The sequence below is a fragment of the Ostrinia nubilalis genome, chromosome 4, assembly GCF_963855985.1.
Source record: "Ostrinia nubilalis chromosome 4, ilOstNubi1.1, whole genome shotgun sequence".
Taxonomy (NCBI): Eukaryota; Metazoa; Arthropoda; class Insecta; order Lepidoptera; family Crambidae; genus Ostrinia; species Ostrinia nubilalis.
Window position 1 is genome coordinate 1842901 of NC_087091.1, and position 25223 is coordinate 1868123.

At 37.2% G+C, this 25223-nt stretch overlaps 3 protein-coding genes across 3 annotated transcripts in view; all 3 read right to left on the bottom strand.

The window, feature by feature from the left end:
• The window catches only part of LOC135088467 (THAP domain-containing protein 5-like), a 462607-nt gene that overhangs the window by 300174 nt on the left and 137210 nt on the right, over nucleotides 1-25223 (bottom strand). The window lies entirely within an intron of this gene.
• The window catches only part of LOC135088471 (glutamate receptor-interacting protein 1), a 386630-nt gene that overhangs the window by 290359 nt on the left and 71048 nt on the right, over nucleotides 1-25223 (bottom strand). The gene's annotated exons all lie outside the window — the stretch shown is intronic.
• LOC135071320 (uncharacterized) lies at nucleotides 20635-21468 on the bottom strand. Its single transcript, XM_063965112.1, has one exon. It carries the CDS (start codon nucleotides 21466-21468, stop codon nucleotides 20635-20637), a length of 834 nt encoding a protein of 277 aa, XP_063821182.1.

The following is a 25223-nucleotide window of genomic DNA, read 5'->3' on the forward strand; positions in this document are numbered from 1 at the left end:
GAGAAATCTCATCATGTGATATATCGTGGGATTGAGATAATCCTAGGCATTAATTCCACCAGCAGTAATAAAATATTGTATGACCATATTATGGTTAATACGTTTTTTTCTCGCTGGATGTCACAAAATTTTTTAAACGCTCAATAGGACGCTTGTGTCGTTTAGTCCTTGGAAATGTTTGATAAATAAGTTTAAAAAGCTTTAAGAGCCGTTTTTAAAATTGTGACAGTTGACGACTTAAGGATCTATGCATAATGATCCTGAAAATAAACAGCTATCGACTATGGAGGTGTTTTAAGATGAACCAATTCCAATAAAAGTCCCATGCGCTCGGAACACTTTGAAACTTACGGTCGCCTATTTTTCCGAAATATCCGATTATGTGACAGAAACGTCACTAGAGAAATTTAGAATGGTTAATTCTTAATAGTAAACAGCCACTTTTTTCCCAAAAGTCTTCAGTTTGATAAGGGAAACTGACCAGCTTAGTCGAATCGCCATTCGTGACGAAAATGTGAGCTTTTACACGTCTCGTCAAACAACTGACTATTTGAACACTCAAAATATGAAATAAACAGGTCCAACGCTACAAATTCTTGCTTGGAATCTAAACACTTCTTTTGGTACCCATATATTAAAATTAAATGCGTGAACAGCGATTTATGTAGCCAGAAGCAACAGACGGTGCGGTCAAAAACCATGCTTTAGAGGTGCCTCAAGCTGAGTGGAAAAAATGCTATGAAAAGTATTTCGGACACATTAAAAAGTACATAAATCATGAAAGACAATACCAATAAACGCATTCAATACCATTTTAATAATAAACTACTTTGTTTTCATAGTTAGGCTCACAACTTAAATAGTGTCCCACGTATAGATTTGATTACTTAGATCGCAGGTTTAATTGCATACGCTAATTCTGAAAACCAGTGTTGCAAGGATCTCTCCTTACAACGCAGACTGAGTCAAGTCCACTACCTTCGGTGTACTTGTTGTACCTTATGTAGTTGCAAGACTCAACTTCCTGTACTTATTTTTAATGGTTCGAAGGGAATAAATACATTTTTTATTTATTTATTTTTCCATGCAACGAGCTCTAAGCTGTTGTGTATCATTTGTAGTCTTGAATCTATGCCATTGTATATTCTCTTTTTTACATAGCAGCTTACTTCAATTTTTCCTTATCCCAAACAGTAACTAAGGGATGATAGCTTTAGTACCTACTCGTGTTTATTTTCTCTGAGTAAGAAAATTGATATTTAGAGCTTTAAAGGACCGCCGACATAAGTACCTATTTGATGTTAATTTTAACTTGACACCTCCACGTGTTCTTAATAAAAAAGTGTCTTGACAAGCAAATAGACGGACAACAGAGTGATTCTATACACATTCGGTTTTTTTCTTTTGAGGTAGGTACGGGACCCTAAAAACTAGTTACATTTACGATTATTAAAAAATCGTTGTAGTAGATATTTTTATTTTTTTCCCGCTCTCTCAACACACAGCGTCCCCGCGCGAAGAGTTTAATAAAAGTTCGTCGCATGAAAGACGGAGTATCGCTCGTAGGAATTTAAGGCCGGGCGATGTCCGACTTCAGAACATTGTATGCATAAAACATGTAGCGAAATCTTAAATCTAAGTCGTGTGAGCCAGATAACACTGCAGAGGGTACCGCCGATTTGATTTTGTGGACCAGTGGGCAGAGGGTTTAGATTGATTTTGGATAGATTATTTATTTGTAAGATTAGATAGTCACCCTGGGTAAGTTTGAATTTCAGGGTAGCTTAAAAGTAAAAACATTATGCATGTTAATGCATTAGCATAATAATATGTTTTTCAAAATCAGAATTTTTAGAAATTCGAAGATAAACGTAAGGTTAAAATATAGGTTTATAATCATCGGACTACTGCTAAATCGAGAAGACATTATTGCGATCCTGCTGAACTACAGTGACTCGCATATTTTAGCTTAGGCCTGTAGATTTGTTCCCAACAAATTACTAATCATTGATAAAATATTAGATGATACTCCAGAAAACCATGATCACGGCAAACGTAATAGGATGCCTTCAGTCAAATGAACTTCAGCAGTGTGTAAATGAAAAATGACTGTCAACGAAACGAGGGCTTTAGTTAAATAGTAAATATTAATAAAAAACTATTTAAAAGCTTGTGTAACTTTTAAAAAGCCGAATGAATCAATCAAGTGTACATAAATTTAAAAATACCCACAAAACTCGTATTCCGTCCCAATCGAGGTGAGCATTCCGCGGAGACCGCCGATCACTCTTTTACCAATAAAACATCGAAACCAGGCCAAAATGTAATACGTGGAGTATCCTATTTGTATAGATTACCCTATCCAGTACAATCGGGAATTACGTGAAAAATGGTTTTTAATTTATCTCGCAAAGTGGGAACTGACTCCGTAATCCGAGCAAGGCCGTTTTTAAATTACTTTTTTCACATTCGGATCGATTGCCTTTTAAAGTTGGTGCGGTACGGTGAAGGTGTTGAGGTCTGATTCAATTAATTGTTGCAGTGCGGATGAGAACTTTGTGTTTACCTAGAAGTGATTAAATAATGTAATCTTGCTAAAATATTTTTCTTATTTGTGTTTCTGACTTTTATATGAAAGAAAATGGAACTTTTGATGAAAATGCTGTTATAAAGACTGTTTCTATTTTAACTCTACATTAACTGGCAATTTAATAAAAAAACCTACTTACTTAATTTTAATTCTACAAAAATAACTCCTTTGTTAAACTTCACCTCCAACCCTCATTCAAGGAGTGCAATATCGTGTATCATTATAATCACTAAATAATTAAGAATGACTGTGCCTATTAAATATTAGGAACATAAAATATGAAATTTTAGGAATTTACCTGTAATTCCCGTGATTCAATAGGTCTTTATTTACAACTTAAACAATTCATCGTAAAATGTTTGCTTTCTATAACAAGACATTTTTATAAAACGAAATTTTACAAGCGCCTAAAGTGGCGTAACTCAAAATAAATCATTTTCTATTGTTAAATCCCTCCATTCTCGCTACACGTTTGGCTCAGTATATCAAAAGGTCCACGGTTTAGCCGTCTCGTTATCTCGACTCAACTTCAGCTTAGACTGTCCGCGGACTTAAGACTAAAGCGCACTCAATCCTTGCCGAGGGTAGAAATAAAATTGTTGATAAATTCCAGTGAAATCTGGATGAAATAGGGTTAAGTGTCTGCGAATTTGAGAATCAATTCACGTAAAAGACATAAAAGTCTAAATGAATCCTTGCAAATAGGGTTTTAAAAGCACAGATTTTCAATATCCAATATTCAATATCTTAGTCCGTATTATGATCAATACTCTACGTTTTATCTATGATTGATAGAAAGTATTATATCGAAACTAGCTTTTGCACACGGCTTCGCCCGCGTGGAAGTTTGTGTTTCCAACCCCAGATTTACCTCCTTATGGGTGGAGTTTCGTAAAATCCATTCTTAGCAGATGTCTACACCCTTTAAGAAAATCTACCTGCCAATTTCAAATTTGTAGGTGTTATATTTTCTATGATTTCGTGATTAATCAGTGAGTGGTATTTCGCGTTTATAACATAGATTACAGACCTGAGATTTACTCTAAAAACTCATATTTACTGGAGTAAATATCAGTTTTTGTTATGGATAACACATAATTGATAAGCGTGTAACAATGCAAACCCGACTCTATCACACGATAAAATAAAGTACAAACTCAAGAAAACAATCTCAAGAATTGAAGTTTCAGTTTTAATACACCTCAAGCAAGTCGGTCTCTAATCTGCGGCAAAGCTGAGATGACACGCGCAGCGAGTGGGACAACAAATCTACGACCTTTCGATAAACTGGAAAAGCGAAGCGGTTGAGGTTGCACTTATTTGTGGCCAGTTCCTAAACATTGTGAGGTTTTTAAATAACTTTTATTTATAAAAAATCGATTTCTTGCACATCAAAATGGTTTATATTTTAGTTTTACAAACACAGCTATTTAGCCACATACATTAAAGAGTTTCGCACTATCCTGTTGTTTTATTTTGACATTTCCTCACTGCATTAACATCTCGTCTTACCAAGGATCGTAGTATATAATTATGTATAATGTGAAGTCTAATAAATCAATCGCTACTACCTTACGTAGATACGAGTTATACGCAACAGCTATTTCATCAAATCATTTTTCTAAATCAAACGCCGAAAATGAAACCTAAAATGAAGAGCGTTACATTAATAATGTTCCATTTTTGTAGTTCTGAAAAAAAATCTATAAAACTCAATAATAAACTCCACTCAATATAGAAACCCGATAGTTTCAGTTACACAGGAATTTCATAATTGGCTCAAACCAATCAAAAGTTATGAGGTCCTTGGCTGTTTTAATTTAATTTTGATTGGTTGATGAAACCCTGCTGCTTATTTCGGGAAGGATTCAATTGAATCAATAAATGTTTCCTTGGGGAGATCGTTGTAATTACTGTCGGAAATGCCATTAATTTCCAAAAGGGTATTTTCCCATTAAATACATTTTTTCTGCCACAATTAAGAAAATTACCACTGCGACAATTAAGAAAATAACTACTAATTACTACGTTAAAAAGACTGTGTGTGTGTAGTCTAGATTAATATTGGCCTTATCAAAATAAAATACACAATAATCCTTAATGATACATAGGACGCCACGCGGCTCACCGGTTAGCCTCAAACAATAAAACTTCTACCTAACTAAATGAAATAATGAAACAATGTTGTCGAATTTTATAATTGGACGATGTCTAAGTCTATGTTGGTGGTCTATGACGATTATTGTACTCGTATGAATTATATTTTTATGTTTTTTCGCACTGAAGCTCTTCTCATATGCAATTTCCATCTGCTTTCTTTACAGCAAATCACTGTTTACTATTCCCCCACTTATCTCGTCACTTTATCTTAGAATACTCTCAAAAAACACTTCAAAAGTATTACCTTCAAATCGCGTTTAGCTCCAAATTGCTTCAATTAAGTAAAAGGGTCCCAAAACATTAATTCCGAAGTTCTTGTTAACTGTGGACTGATCCGTTCCCCGGGGAATCCCTTTCCGATGTGATTTTCGAGTTAGTCCAGTTTTATTTTTACTCCGCCATATTGGACGGAGGTTCCTTTGTTGTGATTTGGAGTTTAGTTGGAGGTAGTGTGGTATTTACTATTTATTATTATGGACAGATTGTATTTGGCTTTCTTTTTATCAACTAATATGAATTGGTTTTTATTATCAAAAGTAGAAAAGAAAATAAGCTAAGACCTTTTTGTACCACAAATATTTTTTGCTCCTATTGCCTAGTTAAGGCTTTACTTATTTTAAGTATACCAGATGTGTGGACATATGTATTTTTGGTTTTTAATGTTAACAATAATTATAAATATTGTTTTTTCATGTTGAGATATCGTCAGAATAAATACTCGTAATAAATTTTCAGTAGGGGCGTGACAAATTATACAAAGTTGCTGGAAAACATAGGGTAAATTAATATCTTCCTTTCACATGATTCGTTCTTTCTTTGTTTTCTATTTCTTCTTTAATTCTTTCGATGCTTGAGAAGAAAAAAAAGTATTGTAAAATTAGAGGAGGCCTATCTATGTTCATTAATGGACGTCGTATGGCTGAAATTATGATGATGATAGTTAAATTGTTATCCTTGGAGGCCTTTGCCCAACATTTCTCCGTCTTTATCTAAAGTAATGATGATATTTCGTAAGAGATAAATTTAAATGTTAATTTTGGAAACAGCAAATTCACTTGACACGTAAACGCATTTGCCGTAACAAATATCAATCGCAAGTACGGTCAGATCATAAGATCCGGAATTAATTCTGCAATCCGGAGATACGGGCTTTTGCAACAGGTGCCCCGAATGCCGGTCGTTAGGACAATCCGTAATCTCATTCGATTATTGGCTTGAGAACTCGTTGAAGAACATCATATTGAAATGATTCAATTTATGAAATTATATGAATATTTATTCACCAATCGCCAGTTTTTTTCACAAATAATTAAGCTTGTACGGATGACATGACCTCAAGCTAATCACAGTGGCATCTTATCTCGTTTTAATATCAGCTATTTTGTTACAAAACTGTAGTTTTAAGGGTTGTCGACTTAACAACAAAGTAGACAATTTTCATACAAAATAGCTTAAATGTGTCACGGTTTGTAAAACCCGTTGTAACAAACTGTGTATTAAATCTGCGTGTCAATCACACTTTCCCCTAGGATTTAAACACGCTCCTTTACTTGCTTTTATAATTATTATAACTTCTGCAAAAACAAAACTGGTCAAGCATGTTACGCATTATACAATAGTGCAAAATTAAATTTGTTATAGGTACTCGACGCAAAGACTCGTGGCGGGGATGAGTAATTTTTGAAACAGAGATGCACATTCTCTAAATTTTCAACCGACTTCAAAAAAGGAGGAGGTTCTCAATTCGACCCGTATGTTTTTTTTTTTTTTTTTTTTTTTTTTTTTTTTTTTTTTTCTATGTTTGTTACGCGATAACTCCGCCAATTATGAACCGATTTGAACAAATCTTTTTTCGGCGTATAGGTAATACCTCAAGGGTGGTCCCATTTAAATTTAATAATAAAAAAACAACCCCCAAGGGTGGAAAATTGGGGATGAACTTTTTTATACGCAATATCTCCGCCGATTATAAACCAATTTGAACGATTATTTTTTTGTTGAATAGGTATTATCAAAAGGGTGGTTTCATGCGAATTTGAAGAAAATATTTCACCGCCAAGGGTGGAAAATTGGGGATGACCTTTTTTATACGCAATATCTCCGCCGATTATGAACCAATTTTTTTTGGTCTCAGTGTACTGCCTACCTTCAGTGGTAACATCAAGGTAATAATTAGTTAACTAAAAAGCAAGAAATAAGTAAAATTTTATAAAAAAAAATAAAACCGACTCCAAAAAACCTACACTAAAACGTAGAAAAATAATTACTAATTACCTACTTATTTATTAGGACGAATTATTAATATTTATGTAGGTATACCATGATTGATACTTTTGGAGTCGGTGCAGGCAAACTTTACATGTTTCATAATCTTGGCACCGACTCCAGAAGTATCAATCATGTTATACCTACATAAATATTAATAATTCGTCCTAATAAATAAGTAGGTAATTAGTAATTATTTTTCTACGTTTTAGTGTAGGTTTTTTGGAGTCGGTTTTATTTTTTTATTAATACGTATTATAAACAACGCTATGCCTGCCTCTGTGCGACGTCACGTCACCCATCCAGTGTGAGTGTAAGAGAAAATGTGATATGCACTGTTTTAATATTACATCGTCTGCCACGAGTCTTTGCGCCGAGTATAGTAAGATGGGTCTTTATAATAGGTACTATCTCTACCTACTAAAAAGATTCAAATGTATAATCCACAGACTGTGTGTACATAGTGTACAATTGGTAGGACTTATCCTAAATGTTATTACAAAGTTTCTATCGTCAAATAAAACCTAGTCCAAACAAACATCATTCGTAATCAAAACATTAAACCAACTGAAGTTTGGTAAACATTTTAATTTATTATGAGAGAGATAACAAAGAATTGTTTAGATAGCTTTTCTAATTCAAATTATACCCACTAAAACCGACGGTGTACAATACGTATGAAATAAAAACATAACCCTCCTTCTGGCACAGTCGGGTGAAATACAGGGTGGCTATTTAGTTGTGAGCGGTATGTAATCAGAAAATCACTTCTCTATAATTTTCAGACTTATAAAGAAAAGATCGCTTTTAGATCGTACTAATTTAAAAGTGTAATAAAATATTAATTTGAGTTTTAATTTCTAGTGCAAGTGAACGAACGACGGGATTAGGGTAGCAACAAAAGTAAACAGTATAATAATGTTCTGTCAAACTTAAATTATGTTTTTGATAAAGAATATTGTAAAATATAAGTCCTACAAAAAGTTGTTCCCAATATTGTAAAAGTTTGTCGTTTTAGAAGAATATATAGGGTCCTTCTAAATCAGCTACGTTCCGTTTAATGGGAGCATGTATACGTCACACTGAATACGTTCCCAAAGTTTGAGCCAAAAATTCAGGCTAGTTTCCGAGATAATTAAGGAAACAACTTCATTTCTTATCAACCCAATACAACACCCTGTTCAGCTGATTCACTACTACACTGACAAAAATCCGCACGCACACGAGCTTACGTAATGGCCGCCATTGCGCTTGTGCTGCCGTTGGGCCACTGGCCGCGAACACAAGAGTGCCGCCGGACGACGGACCGGGCGCCACACAAGCTATTCTAGGGCTACTACTAGTTATTTAAGGAATTAAATTAAGCAGAAAATTAAAGTTTATTTATTTTTGGTAACAAAAAAATCTTATGTGGTAAGTACTTATTTAGTGGCCTTAATGGAATGATGTTTATTCAAAAGTTCGTTAAAATACTTTTGCGCTTGTAAAAATCTTTTATTTCAAACGTAGCAACGAAACGAAGCAAAAAAGTTAGTTGCCGAAATCAATGACTTATTTTTATGCCATACACAAATGGGATAGTTACCATGACTATGAAATTTAGAATTACGGTTATTATTACGATAAAGCAGGCACATTTTTCATGTTAATTTTAATCGCTTAATATCCCCTTAGCAAATTAAAAATGTGATTCGTAATTGACTCGATCATAGCAGAAACTAAACGCTATCGAATTATCTACCTGTGATTATCGGCAGTCTTTAGTATTCCGAAGTAAATAAGTAAATAATTGTTCCCAACTATCAATTTTAAACTGAAATAATAATCATTAAAATCATCGTAGAAACAAAAAAAAATTATAAAAGTAAATAATGATAGTTTTATTATTATTAAGATTAGAAAGAATTTTGGAGTTGACATCCTTATTTATGCGTGGCGGAGTCGGTGGTATCAAAGACAGCCGTCCCTCACAATAGCCGACCGCGCTAGTGTTGTAAGAACCTCGAGTCTTTAAAGTCTTTATTTTGAGACTTGAGTTTATTTTTAAGACTAGGACTCGTTAGTCACATGAATAAGGGAATAATTGAGTCTTCCGAGTCCTTTCGAGTATTTTAAGTTCTTTGAGCTAGACTGAATCATGACATGAACTTGAGTTGGTGTATACTAATAGGCAATAATGAGTGATTTCATATCATCATCCGTATGTTATATCCTTACTAATTGAAAATAAAATAAATCGCACAATACAAATGTAATATCAATAAAATTGCATTAAACGCAAATAATCGAATCAGAAGTATCCATCTAAAGACTGACGATTTTCGTAATCAAAAAGTTAAAACGGTCCAATAAAATAATAAACACACAGTCTTAATTCATAGCTATTTTATTTTCTTCAAACTTTTAATAAGTAAGATTCCAAGACTCGAGTGTCGTATCGTACAACACTAGCCGGCGCGCAGCAAACGAACTTTTAGACACGTGCCGCCGCCTTTTGACACGTGCCGCCGGCCGCCGGCTAGCGCAATGTACACTCACCAAAATAAAATTAAGAAATGCAACAAACTTTTTTTTACTATTAAAATTAAAATTGTGTTTATTGTTAAATCACAGGTACATAAGATAGGTCATAAATAAATACCAAGTTGGAACGGAAATGATTCGGAAATTTTATTTAACTAATTAGGTACCTACCTACCTCATCTACTTTTCTATTGTAATAGAAATGATGACATTAACGATTAATTTAAGAATGGACTTTGATTTAGGATAAATGGAATATCAATACAAACAAATTGAAGAGTTTTATTTGCTTCAATAGTCTAATTTCATGTTTCTAAATAATTGACTAGGCCATTGAATTACCTTCACAAAACAATAAGTTCGATTAATTTTTAATTATTATCTGTTATAGGATATTTTACCATGAAATACTCAACACCATAATTTAGATTCGAATCAATTGAAATCGAAAGCAAGCAGATAAAATAATAAACAAATAAGTTTCTTTTTTGTCGACTGTACGCTTATGCCAACTTTTCGGCTCTTGCTTTGGCGGCGTCGGCGTCTTTGTGTCAACAAAAGGCGTGCGGCTTGTCGGCATTTGTCGGCGCGTGCGCTTTGATTTAATTCAGTTTTTGTCTAGCTTTCTTGTGTGAAGGTGCGTTTTGTAGTGCTCGTGAAGTGAACTATGACGCACAGATGCACAAATGCAAATAAATTTACTAAAACGCGCCTTAAAAATCATGGCCTTTGCTGGTTGATTTTTCGATGGTATCGTGAGTCCGTTTTACTGTGATTAACATAAGATAATAAGGATAGACAACGATATGAGAGTAGGCCTGCAACATTGAAGTGATAGCTCGCCCAATCAGTCGATCAGCTAATCGGCTATCAGCTGTGACGACTGCTGTGAGTTGTTATGACGTGAGTGTAAACAACAAAAAAGTGTGCAGTGGTAGTGAGCGTTGTGTGTGTTGTGTCTCGTGTTCCTGTGCAGAATGAATACACTACAGCTTTGTTGTGTGAGTAAAAAATACAGCATGTTCCATTATGTAAGACGAAATGAATTTTTATTTTTGTTAGAAAATGTAACTTTGTAAAATCATTATAAAACACATACTCAAATTTGGTGAACTTGTTCAGTGTACCGTATAGATGCCCCCATTAAAAGGAATGTAGCTAGTTTAGAAGGACCCTGTATTGAACAATATTTACGAATTTAGCGGGTCCTTATAAAAACCTTTCTTTAAGGTACTCCAAATGTTTTTAGGTTTTTTAGTAACCGTATTTTACGAATTTACAAGATATTACGAGTATTAAGAACAGTTTGGATACTGTGGGCGAGGCCTTTGTCCAGCAGTGGACTCAATTTTGTTCAAACTATCTAACTATTTGTAGTATGTTCAATTCATCCTAAATATCATACCTTAAAAGGTAACAAGAAAAACGCTACAATTATTCAAATAAACCAAATCACAAGAAAAGTTACCCCATATACAAAAAAGAAATCTTTGTCAGAGATTTTTATTATTTTCCTTTATTGTTTATCTCTAGATGTTTATGGTGCATAAAATAAATTACCAACACACAACCCAGTTATTTTACGAGGGGTCTTATAACATTATCACTGTTTCCTAAACTTTCTGGGGGTTGAGTTGAACCCCTGTTTATAGGGGTCGAATGACGAATCGTTTTAAAACCGCTTTATGGGGCGAAGTGTGAAGTGCGATTCTTTTATAGTGTGAAACGTGAAGTTTTACTGCATTTGTTATTTGATTATTTAGTGTATTTCGGTGATGATAGAGTTAGTGCTTTTTGACGTGTCGGTGACCTAAGTAACGCAAGAGAAATTATCTTGACTGAGAAAATATTTTTTTTATCTTCCACGTATTTTTGTGACACACTACCAATTTAAATTAAAATAACGTTATTAACAATCTGCTTTATGTCTGCTATTATTTGACCTGTCTTTGATTGCAAAGTGACTTAGTAATGGTGAGGATACTGTATCGGTTTAATCACGTTTCGAAACGAATGTTATCATAATCCATTTACAAATTGACATTTTATATTGGCACCTATAGTGTTTTAGGTTAATACTCGCATATTAACTAGTCTGAATTATCGTTCGTTCGTTCAAATGACGTCCACTGCTGGACAAAGGCCTCCCCCAAGGTTTTCCACAATGAACGGTCCTGGGCTGCCCGCATCCAGGCTCTTCCCGCGACCTTTACCAGATCGTCGGAATTATGCAAACAATTAAACAGGCAATCTTGGTATACATTCCTACGTCCCAAATAAACATAGCATACTTAAAAGCATACAAAACATCGCGAATGGCAGGCATCCCCAACATTTCGCTAAAAGGAAACCATATTCTAATTTCCATGTCATCCATTGTACTCCAGACAATAACAAATGTAGCAGCGGACCAACGCAAATTCCGTTCGAAAGTGGGGCACTGACGTGTCCTGAAACCGAATGGCAGCCATCGTCTTGACCTTTCGTCTCAGGGGTGATTACGGATCTCCGGAATTTTATTTTTTGTATCCGGATTTTCGTATCCGGATGGATACACGATCAACTTATTTATTTATTTATTTAAACTTTTTGCACAAAAGTAGAGTACAGTGGCGGACTATTAACCGGACTATTTGTATCCGGATTTTCATTTTCTTTTGTTTTTTTTAATGCGGTCTGATTTCTTGACTAGTCAGTGATGGCAGTGATGGGTTCAATTACAAACATCTCATCTTCTGTAAGTCAAAATTCTACAGTAAATTCTATCTGCAAGGTAAAAATCGTAAAAAATCTGAATATTTAAATATCGGTAATATTTGCAAAAGTCATATTAATTCGCATCCTAAGTAAGCATCCTCAATCCAGTTTTGCGGGATTTAGTTATGCAGGATTTAGCAAAACTGGACTATTGTGTGTAGACAATTTTCAAACAAATTCGAACGGATCGGTTTTTTACTGCAAACGGGATGTTAGTGTGAAAGTTAATTAAAACACAATGAGGTCCTGCAAAAAACTGGATGTCTCCGAGGGAACAGCCCTTACAAGTTTCGCCAGCCCTAAAGTCTTGGTAACGCCTTGAGAGCCGCCATGTTCGGCCGAAAATCAAAAAAGTTCCGTCAAAACTTTGTTATGGTGTTGATTTTACATGTTACGCGGGACCGATGCGGAATCCAAAATTATGTCTTATGACGAGGATGTTGACAAAAAAATCTTTATGGACAAGTTTTATTTTGCATTATGATCAGATCAAGAAAAGCAATCCTTGCCTAGGAAACGTATCAGATAAAATTTCATCGGGGCATTAAAATTTGGTCGATTTTAATGTCGTCTAAAACGGGTTAAATGATACGATAAGTACCGTGCACTGAGAAAAATGGTTTGGTAACTGCTTAGGTACTCAACTAAAGAAGAGACTTGCAAACTGGAGGTTACTACTACATACATAGTAGTTATTAACTTACGAGGGGTGTTCAAAAGGTAATGAGAATGGGGTATTTCTAGCGATTACAAAAATCTGAAAAAAAAATGGTAATTCTTCACTAGAAACTGTTGAAAGGTAATGTATAAAGGTCACCAATCTAACTATGTATTATAAAGGTCAAATCAATATCCTTTGATTAATCTACACGATAATAGTATTATATCTACTCATTAGCTCTGATTAGTCCGTTAGTTAGCGATATTTGATTAGCTAAAGGCTGATTAGACGTTTCATTGCATTAATGAATCAATCATAAATAAATTATTGTATTAATTAAATTGTAGCATACTTATTAAAATGTTAGTGTTATAATTCCATTACAAATAATTTTAGATTCATGTGAAATCAGCAATCAAAATAAGGACTGAAACAATCATTCTTAAGTTTACCCTGCGTGTATCTAGTAAACTATTTTAGAAAGGAAGACATAAAACATACAATGGAAGAGAAAATGAGCTGAACAGAGTGCCACCCTGTCACACAGCGATGCTCATCGCAATGGGACCCCACTCAGCATATGCCGTGGCCCACGGTGAGGAAGGCCACGACGCTGGTTTTCAGTGGGTCAGAGGGTTCAGTGTATCCCATGCCGAGATTACGTAAATATGTGGTCATGCTATGGCATCATAAAAAAAATCTAGTAGTGAGTCACATACATTTACAATTGTCTACAAAATTAACTTGTATTAATGGTAGCGAAGCGATTACGATCTCGAAATATTTCGATATCTAACATTACATGAGTGAAGTGGGTGGAGACAACAACTCCTTTTATGGAAACCACGTGTATTACAGATCACGTGGAGTGTTTAGTTATTTACATGGTGCTGAAAATTTAATCAATTTACGGGGAATCCCACAAGTATGGGGCAAGGGGCTTTTGTCCCGCCATTGTGTTCGAGGAAACTGAAACTTGAGCGTACCTACCCATTATAGAATAAAGGTTCGATCAACCACCAAAGGAATACTTCCTTTGTTTCACATAGCTGGCTAGATTTTAGGTCCAGCGTGTGTCCTTTAGGTCCAATATGTCCTATACTGGACTCGATTGCGACATTGTTTGGAGTTATAGGTAAAATATATTTGTAACTTCAGTCTAGTCAATAAAATGCCGCTAGGTTTTCGCCATTGCTTGTATGTATGGTATTCTCTTTCGATATTTAACTAAAAGCCAGTCGATTAATTTCGAATAAAACTCTCTGCCTACATTAACAAAAGTAAAAAAAATACCAATTAGGCAAAGCAATTCAAGTTTTTGAATCATTTTGGATCTAGAGAGAAATGTTTTAAATTTTGGTTGAGGTCTATGTTTAGTAGTGGATATGATAAATGATTGAAATGATGATGATGTCCATGGTCAATCAGTTGTCTCTTCTTTCATGATGTCAACTTGTGAATGAGGCCAGTTTCAAAAATGTTCTTACATCATCAGCGTCAACGTCAACATCAGGCAGTCAACGTAAACAGTATATTGTGTTAGCTTTCAAAAGTCAGTCGATTAAACAAACAACAAACTCTTAGTACGAACTCTGAGTTGCACTATCTAACTTTATAAAATTAAATCTGTCAAACTCCATACCAAAACACCGGTTATTGTGATAATTACGGTTAAAGAAAATTGGTGCAACTTAGCCTAAGATGCTATTACTAAAACGTGTGATATAACTTTTTTAGAAGTAAGTACCTAACAGTTTTAATTGAATCAGAGTCCACAAATCTATCTTTGTTTTCAGTTCGGTTCTCACAAAATAATTAAACATCTATACTGGGTAGTTAATTGAGGAAGCGGTAAACTGGATCGGAATTTAATTGATAAAACAGTCCTAGTCGTCCCTAACTGCATCTGTTACTGTGTTTAAGATGTTTAGCTTATCAGAGTGTAGGCGTATATCTGTCGCAGGCAAATTGTATGATTCCGCATTTTACAAACGGCGTCGTCAATTTACAAACGCTCGCTGTTCTATGAAATGCCGAAGGCAAATTGGCAACTCGTTCAATTGATAAAATTTCGACTATGATTGTTGCAATAGGGTGACCATCATAAAACACATGTTGGACAAATCAGACATAATTTCAGAAATCAGGTAGGTATCTATTCAAGTAAGACAAACCTAAAATACTTGCTACTCCTAAAGTAATTAAAATATTTTCGTAACAAAAACAACACTACACAAATTTAAACTATTGACGTACCTATAGGTAGGTACATAAAAATATGACATTAAATAAGTTTCGATAGTCAGTCCTTTAGATAAGTCTTACATTTTAATTATACCAAGAAGAAGTCTAGAAGACATAACATAATATTTTTTATACCAATATATCCCGCAGCAGTCCTCCGAGCAACAGATTACATTGTCATCTTAGCGTGTTTTACGTGCCGGATAACCTCAAAAACTATTTTATTTTTCCATAGCTTTTTCACTGCTCCTATTTGTGAATCGTAAAATTTTCTTAATTCACTAAGTATAATAAATGTCTTTATTTGTAAAAAGTCCTTTGAATACGTAGAATTTGCACTGTTTTCTGTATTACAACACCACTATCCGACGCCATTTTTCTTGTTTTGATTAGCAGCGCCTCGCGTGGTGAGAAAAGGAACTAAATACTTCAATTTGCCGCGGCATTTTGTAAACAGCGATTGAATTGACTATCAAATGTTTTGGCATATTATAAAGTGCCAAGGCAATTTACATTTTGCCTTCGGCATTTCATAGAACAGCGAGCGTTTGTGAATTGACGACGCCGTTTGTAAAATGCGGAATCATACAATTTGCCTGCGACATATCCATGACATAGGTATAGCTATAAACTTGTGTATTGTAATACTAAAACCATGTATTCATTAGGCAACATTTGTTGATAAACACTGTTCATAAACTGTTCATAAACAATGTTTCATAATGTTTCATCATCTCTGTAAACAGTTTATAAACAGTCCACAAACATAGGTGATAAAACATTGTTTGAATACATGTTGCCGTGCTCCCCGCTATGAGTGAAGAGCAAGTGTGGATGGCCAAGTTTCAGAAACCTGTGTTTATGGTAAACTTGTTTCACACTAGTCATAAACAGTTTATCAACAAATGTTGCCTAATGAATACATGGCTTTACATTGTCACATAAGTACTTATATTGTGATTCTTAGGGCTGAAAGACTAGTGTAAGTGCCTGTCTAGGTTTTAAATCGCTAGGACCACTAAGTGAACCGACGTTCTAGTGAGGGTCGCGAGAGGTGCCTGGATGCAGACAGCACAGGACCGGTCGTTGTGGAAGTCATTGGGGGAGTCCTTTGTACAGCAGTGGACGTCATTTGAAACGTATGAGCGATAAGGTTGGACAAAGGCGGGGAGACCTTTGTCCAAAGATTTCCACACTTTCACCAGATCGTCTTTATAGTTTATTTTAACCGCCTTTGTGGTCTTTTGGTAAGACCACCTGCTTCAGACGCAGAGGTCCCGGGTTCGATTCCCAGTGGGAGCACACTTTTCTGTTCGGTTTGGTTGGTGGTAGGGCTTGTTCTAAGTCCGCCTGGCTAGCTACCACCACCTTACCTAAGTCTGTCGCCATAACAACAATGTTAACAGCATTGTTGTGTTCCGGCAGTTAGAGGTAAGATAGCCAGTTCCTCGGTGGTTGAGGATTCCGGGTGAAGCTCGCTTCCACCTTCGGCCTGATCGTCACTTACCATCAGGTGAGATACAGGCCAAGAGCTTCCTCGTTGTGGATAAAAAAAAATCAAAAGAATTCTTGTGTTCTCTACAGCCCCTGACGATACCACTAGTTACTTTAATAAGTTATTCAAACGAGTAAGTTGTTTAGAAAATTATTTTCCTTATAGACCGTTGTAAAATACTCTGAGGGGTGTTTTTAATTTAAAAAGAGCTAAGTAAGCAAGCGCCATTTTTATTGCAAGTCACTTCTTTCCATCAAGTCCAATTATAATGTACCCCAAAATGTACAGACTAATTTGACACTTCAGCGCACTTCGTAAAAAGTCTTAACAAAATAAAACTTATACTCTTATTAAAGTGTTCTGTTTTAATATTTTAGTTTTTTTTATTGAACCTGTAGCTTCGTCCACAACTAAATTTTGCAGAGGGATTTTTAGTGAAACGCAGGTATTCGATTTGAAATCCGTGTTGAACAAAACTCAGTTACAATATGATACAAATTTTTGATGGTGATTCATCAACTGAAAAATTCCGAGTTATTTTAACGACTAGTTGTAGAACTGTCAAAAAGATTGGTATTCTCGGTAACAATTAATGAATTATAAATCTTGGTTGATATTCTCGGCAATAGTTATTGATTTTTGTCTATGACACCGCATGCGGTCTATACTCACTTAGAGCATCCTCCCAAGGGAGAAGACATCAGTAATATAGACTACATAAATAAAATCATAACCATAAAATATAAAAATAAATACAATAAATTAAGATGTGGTATAACGCCACATCACTCCCCCCCAGAGGCCGTCAAGGCCGGTAGTGGTCGGGGAAGCGAACCTGGCGTCCCGATCTAGTTGTATAGTTCTTTTTATCTGTCTGTTCTGCTACTTTATCTTCTGACTTTCTCTCAGCGATTTTCTTGGCGGTTTCTGGACTTTCGGACTTTCTGCTGTCTTTATTGGTGATGGTGGTTGTGGTGTCCTTCAGTAGATAGGCCGGTTTAAGTCGGTCTATAGATACCGTCAGTTGCTTTCCTTTCACCAGGATAGTGAAGAACTTGTCTGCTCTCTTTAAGACTGCGTGAGGTCCTGTGTAGGCAGGCTGTAGCGCACCACGTACAGCGTCTTCCCTCAGAAAGACGTGACTGGTTGTGGGCAAGTCCTTGAAAATGAATACCTTCTTCAAGCCATGCCTGGATGTCGGAACAGGTTGCAGATCTTGGACCATGCTTCGGAGTCTTGCTGTGAAGTCCGTCAAGTCAGTAGTGGTGTCAGTAGTTGGTTCAAAAAATTCCCCGGGCAATCTGAGCGTTTCTCCGTAGACTAGCTCGGCGGACGAAGTTTGCAGGTCTTCTTTGAAGGCACTCCTTATCCCAAGTAGAACTAGCGGGAGCGACTCAGTCCAATTTAATCCGTGGCAGATGATAGCAGCTTTTAACTGTCTGTGAAGTCGCTCGATAAGGCCGTTACATGCTGGGTGGTACGCCGTCGTTCTTCTGTGTTTGAAGCCGGCTATTTTAGATAAATATCCAAAGAGAGCAGACTCAAATTGGCGTCCACGATCAGTAACGATATCTTCCGGACAACCGAAACGAGCGATCCATCCAGACAATAATGCGTTAGCCACAGTTTCAGCCGTGATATCTATCATTGGTACCGCCTCAGGCCAGCGGGTAAATCGGTCGATGGCTGTGAGACAGTAGCGGTATCCGTGAGATGGCGGTAATGGACCAACGATATCTATGTGAACCTGTCGAAATCTGGTTCTGGGCAATCTGTAGGTTCCCAATGGTGCTTGCACGTGTCTTGTGATCTTGGAGCGTTGACATGCGAGGCATCCTCTGGACCACTCTCGACAGTCTTTGCGCATACCCGGCCAAACAAAACGCTGTGCGATCAATTTAGTAGTAGCGTTCGCGCCTGCGTGACTTAAACTATGCAGGCTGTCAAAGAGCTGTTTACGCAGGTGCTTCGTAACGAAAGGTCTGGGTGAGGATGTACTGACGTCACAGTAGACTTCAGAGCTGCCCTCAAAGATCTTAAGCTTTCTGAGGCGGAGCGAAGTTTCGCCGTTTAAATAGTGAGTCAGCTCAGGATCTGAGGATTGTGACGAAGCAAGGACGTCTAGATCGATTGGCGTCTGCAATTCGTCCACTCGCGACAACGTATCGGCAACGACGTTGTTTTTCCCTGATATGTGCCTGATGTCCGTTGAGAACTGGGAAATGAAGTCCAGATGACGGTATTGTCTTGGAGAGCTGCTGTCTCTCCTGGTAGCGAAGGCGAAACAAAGAGGCTTGTGGTCAGTGTAGATGGTGAATACTCGAGCCTCCAGCATGTGCCGAAAGTATCTTATGGCCTCGTATATGGCTAGCAACTCGCGATCATATGGTGAGTATTTACTCTGCGCTGAGTTGAGCTTTTTGGAGAAAAACGCGAGAGGCTGCCATTGTGTACCCTTCTTCTGCTGGAGGACTGCACCGATTGCAGTATCAGACGCATCAGTGACCAGGCCTAAGTAGGCGTCGCACTCCGGGTGAGCAAGTAAGGCTGCTTCGCTGAGGCTTTTCTTGCACTGCTCGAAGGCTGTCAGGTTGTCAGCTTGAAGGTCAACTGGATGAGAGCCTTTAACAGAGCCGTTCAGAAGTTTGTGCAGTGGAGCTTGTATTTCTGCTGCCCGAGGTATGAAACGTCTGTAGAAATTAATCATTCCTAAAAATCTTCTGAGCTCTTTAACCGTCTTGGGAGCTGGGAATGATTTAATTGCGTCGATTCTTGCATCCAAAGGCTTCGTACCTTGCTCAGATATGTGGTATCCCAGAAATTTGATTTCCTCAACGCCGAAAATACATTTCGAAGGGTTCACAACCATTCCATACTCCTTCAGCCGTGAAAATACCTGACGGAGGTGATCTTGGTGGGAACTATTATCTTTTGAAAAGATCAGGAAGTCATCTAAGTAGGCGTAGACAAAATCCAATCCACGCGTCATTTCATCAACAAAACGTTGAAATGTTTGTGCGGCATTCCTAAGACCAAATGTCATATACGGAAATTCATACAATCCGAAGGGTGTAGATATTGCGGTCTTGGGTATATCTTCTTTATTTACTGGTATCTGATTGTATGCTTTGACCAGGTCCAAGGTAGAGAATATGCGGCATCCAGATAGGCTGTGGCTGAAGTCGTGGATGTGTCGTATAGGATAGCGGTCCGGAACAGTTCGAGCGTTGAGCATGCGGTAATCGCCACAAGGCCGCCAACTGTTATCCTTTTTAGGTGCCAGATGAAGAGGCGACGACCAAGGGCTATCTGATGGCCTAGCTGTTCCATTCTTCGACATGGACTCGAATTCTTCTTTAGCTATTTTCAGCTTGTCCGGCGCCAGCCTTCGTGGAGTGCAATGAATGGGCGGGCCGGCCGTGGTCTTGATGTGATGGACGGTGTTGTGGCGAATTTCACGATGAATGCCAGGAGGGCGAGTTATTTCTGGGAATTCTCGAAGAATGTCATTATACTTCGAGTCACCGTGAAGTACCTTGATCGACGAAATGGCGTCAGACGGTCTTGTCGTCGCCGCAGATGTAGACAACGACGTCGTACAATCCAGCAATCGTTTGTTGCGGCAGTCTACTACCAAGTTGTAGTGCGATAGGAAGTCCGCTCCAATGATGGCTTTGGTCACGTCAGCAACCACGAACTGCCAGCTGAACTCTCGTCGAAGACCGAAGTTGAGTTGAAGATGAGCATAGCCGTAGGTGTTTATTACGGAACCGTTAGCTGCATAAAGCTGGTAGTTGGTCTGTGGTCGGCGTTTACGTAAGGCGGAACGAGGAAAAACACAGAGATCGCTGCCTGTATCCACGAGAAACTGCATCTTGGTTCTTCGGTCCGTAATAAATAAGCGACCAGAGCTTGTGATGGGGCTGTCGCCTGTCGCCATTACCGACCGCCCCGACCGTTTTCCGATGAAGAGAAGTCGCAAGGTTTGACGCAAGTTCTTGCGTTATCACCATATTTATGATGATAGAAGCAGTTGGGAAACTTCCGATAGCTTGATTGTGACCTAGTGCGCTCCCTGCGTTGTTTGCTCGAGTTTCTTGATGGAGACCTACCTCTGTCTCTGGTGGATAGGGCTTTTACTTGCCGGCTGAGTTCAGAGACTTCTTTGGTGAGCTTCTCCAGAAGGGATCCTGGTACGGCATCAGCCGAAGCGACTTGGGGTGATGGTGGTACCAGATCGTGTACCTTGTCTGCCAGATCAGCGAGTGCCTGCAGAGTAGATTCAGGTTGCGATGCTATTACGGTCTGTAGGCTTGTGGGCAAGCGGCTGGTCCACACCGTGCGTATAAAATCATCCGGTATATCTCTCCCTGCCAGGTGGCGTAAGTGCCTCAAAAATTGCGAAGGCCGCCTATCTCCGAGCTCTTCATGCATTAGTAGCTGAGTCAACTCCTTTTCACGTGAAGCTGACAGGCGCTTTATCAATTCGGATTTCAGCGTGTCGTATTTATTCTTCGCCGGTGGATTGACGAGAATGTCTTTAACTTCTGCTGCGTATCGATGCTCTAACTGGGCGCTGACGTAATAGTATTTGGTATCATCGTCTTTTATCCCCGAGAGCGCAAAGCTACCCTCTATTTGCGCGAACCACACCGCCGGTTCTTCCGGCCAGAATGGTGGTAATCGTACTCCGACACGATAAAGATCTGGCTGTACCATTTTCTTTGAGCCATCTTCGGCTTTGTTACCGGTTGTTGGCGGCGTAGGCGGCATGATGTTATTAGGTAGTAAAAATATGTACCTTGATGAGCGTGCTGCTTATCGCGGGGTCACCAGTGTAGCTTCGTCCACAACTAAATTTTGCAGAGGGATTTTTAGTGAAACGCAGGTATTCGATTTGAAATCCGTGTTGAACAAAACTCAGTTACAATATGATACAAATTTTTGATGGTGATTCATCAACTGAAAAATTCCGAGTTATTTTAACGACTAGTTGTAGAACTGTCAAAAAGATTGGTATTCTCGGTAACAATTAATGAATTATAAATCTTGGTTGATATTCTCGGCAATAGTTATTGAGTTTTGTCTATGACACCGCATGCGGTCTATACTCACTTAGAGCATCCTCCCAAGGGAGAAGACATCAGTAATATAGACTACATAAATAAAATCATAACCATAAAATATAAAAATAAATACAATAAATTAAGATGTGGTATAACGCCACAAACCTTTTAACCAGCGACTGTGACTTCGATTTTCTTAAACATTTTACATATTTATACTAACATACTTACACACAAATCTCGAATCTATTGTAAACTAGCTTTTGCCCGCGGCTTCACCCGCGTGAAATTTAGTTTGTCACAGATCGTCATAATTATTTTGATCAAAATCCGTTCAGTAGTTTTTGCGTGAAAGAGTAACAAACATCCATCCAGACATCCAAACTTTCGCATTTATAATATAACTAGGATGTATAAAAAGTAGTTTGCAATTAAGAAACAACCTTGGAGCTTACTTGTCCTTGTAAACGAAAATCTTTCCTCTACATCCATGACGTCACCGAAAACGGACAAATCTGAAACAGTCTTTTGTTTCTTCTTACGACAAACCTTTAATTACTGTACCGGTTTGTATCAGCGTGTATTTATGTTCTCTACCAAACACAGATTAAGCCAATAGAAGCGCTGCTCATATAGTGATAGGGTACAAAATTGCATGTCTTTAACAAAATCGTTACGGAGAACTAAAATTTTATTGGGAGCTCCAACTATTGATCTATTTGGAGCAAACAATGTAACAGATGTAATTAAAGGGGGTTTGGTAAATTTCGTTTTATTCGACTCTTTTGAACGAAAATAACTTCGTCGTTGGAGCTCTTCATTTGTCACGATGTTGGTTACTAAACCAAGCATATACTAATATGCTTGGGCAAATTCCTTTGTTGTGGAGGTAGGTTTTGATTTGTTATGTGAAAGTGATATGCCTTTGTTTATGTTACCTAGACTCGACATATTGTTTAGTTATGAGTTAGTAACGTCTTCCAATATTTTTAGATACTTACTGTTATGTCTGAAGCTGGAAACAAAAAGTTTTTGCAGACAAGACACTTATTCTTCTTTTCTCTATTATTTCAGTTATTATTTCCCTTTACGAGAAAAAGAGTTTTTAGTTTATTCTTTGGAATCCTATGGTTTAACCACTAATGTACCACGTCAGTCGCTAATGACAATTTAAAGTCTGGCATTAAGATTGCGAGCTCAATATCAGAAGAAGAAAGAAGAATAATCAGTGAAAGAACCGAAAACTTTAAGAACGAACGAAAAAACGAAACAACCGAAAACTGCTAAAGTAACGTCAGAGCTTTGAGAGACTAAAATTTCAGGCGAATATGTACATGATCAGAGGAAGAATAGTGAGTCAAGATGTTACAAAACGTTACGAGCCGTCACTCGTTCGCGCGTCACGCTCGAACAACTTAGCGCCACAATGGCGCTCACGGGACCATGTGAACTAATAAACCGAACACGTACGCTGCTAAAGTAATAAGTCAAAGTCAAAGTCAAAATTTCTTTATTTGTTTAGACTAATAAATAGTTCTTACAAATCGTCATTTTGCTCTTAAGGAGCCTCTACATGTCTCATAATCTTTTTACCCTACCAGCGCTTCGAGACCAACATTTGGCAAGTGCTGAGAAGAAGCGCCGCAACAAACTCAGTCACCACTGTCTGCCGGTTAATATAAATAAATAGAAATAGTAGTAGTAGGTACATTCGATTCAGGAGCAGTTCACTGAATTTACCATGCATTCTTGTATGGTGTATCATAAGAATGGGTATACAAGATTGCGTGGTATATTAAACAAGGTAGTGACGTGCTAATATCTAGACTTACATATTAAGGTACTAGTAGAAATGACTCGCATACCTACATAATTTTGAATAACTTGGATTGACCAGTCCCCGAAAGCAGCGCCTAATGTCCGAGCTTTGTTACAATTTTAGGCAAATAATATGTACATGATTATTAAGAATCGTGAGTCAATAGATTGAAGACGTTACAAAACGTTACGAACCTTCACTTGGTCGTCAGTGTCACGCTTGAACAACTTAGCGCCACAATGGCCCCCGCGGGACCATGTGAACTAATAAACCAGAACACGTACGCTGGTAAAGGAATGTCAGAGCTTTAAGAGACTTTACAATTTTAGGCAAATATGTATACGATTATTAAGAATAGTGAGTCAACAGATTGAAGACGTTACAAAACGTTACGAACCTTTACTTGGTCGTGAGTGTCACGCTTGAACAACTTAGCGCCACAATGGCTCTCGCGGGATTGTGAACTAATAAACCAAAACACGTACGCTGCTAAAGTTATGTTAGAGCTTTGTGAATTTAAGCAATAAAAGATGATTTTTCTTCTAGCCCGTTAATGACATAACATTATTCAATCCTGGGTTCCAAGTCTAGGGTCAATATTTTTTTAAATAAGTATTATCTTCTTAATCAACTTGATTTTGTTGGAAATACCTAGAAAGATCAAAGCAATGCTGGCCTTAATGACTAAACTGGGCGGGAATCAATTAATGTAAAACAAATATTGTGAGAAATATTAACACTAGAAAGACGGCAGACTTTGAATACTAATAGGTGTTGTAAGATAAGATAATAATTTATTGTCTTTTCTGTGTAAGTACAATAAGTTGTTGTCGATGATATTTATTATGTCAAAAAGATAGAGAAGAACAATATAGGTACTTAGGTACTCAAGGAACAAATCCAATACTACGAAATCAATGACAATTTCTAAGGACAAATGCACCAAAAATATATGAACCGATAGAGAAGAAATCTCTACTAAAATAAATATACATTTCAAGAAATCTCACCACACAATTCGAACTAAAGATCGCAGGGTGAGATTATGTTCGCTGTCATTCGCGGTCAGACACGTCACACCCCGACAAGTTAGTGCCACGATCGCTCCCTCAGGACATAGTAGCGTCAATCCAATAAAACAGAACTCACGTACGCTCCTAATGTACGTCGGACGTACATTTTTGTGGTTTCCCGAACATTTGCTTTGGGAAAGTTTTCACTACAATGTAGAGTTGGAAGTTAGGTTTGTTTATGTTTTGAAGAAACAAAAGGAAGGTGCTTAATTGTCCGATAGACGGACGACGAAATTAATAATGAAGATAAAAGTGATTATGACTTTTTAAGGTAATTTTCTCGACATCAGCCTTTTTAAAATAACTTGAAATTAAAAATATTTAGATAGAGAGGCGAATCTTAACGACAGAAAATTTTAATTACTAGGAAAGTTTGTAGTTCATAAAATATTAGAATATGGCGATTAATTTAAAAATGTTGTGCTCTTCAGCGACTTATGTGTTCTTTTTACAAAAAATTCAAACTTTTTCGTTACATTTTAACGCAAATGTCGCCAACCACGTGCCATCTGTATTCTTTGAATGACGATATTTCGCAAGTATATGTATTCTAATAAATAATCAAATCAT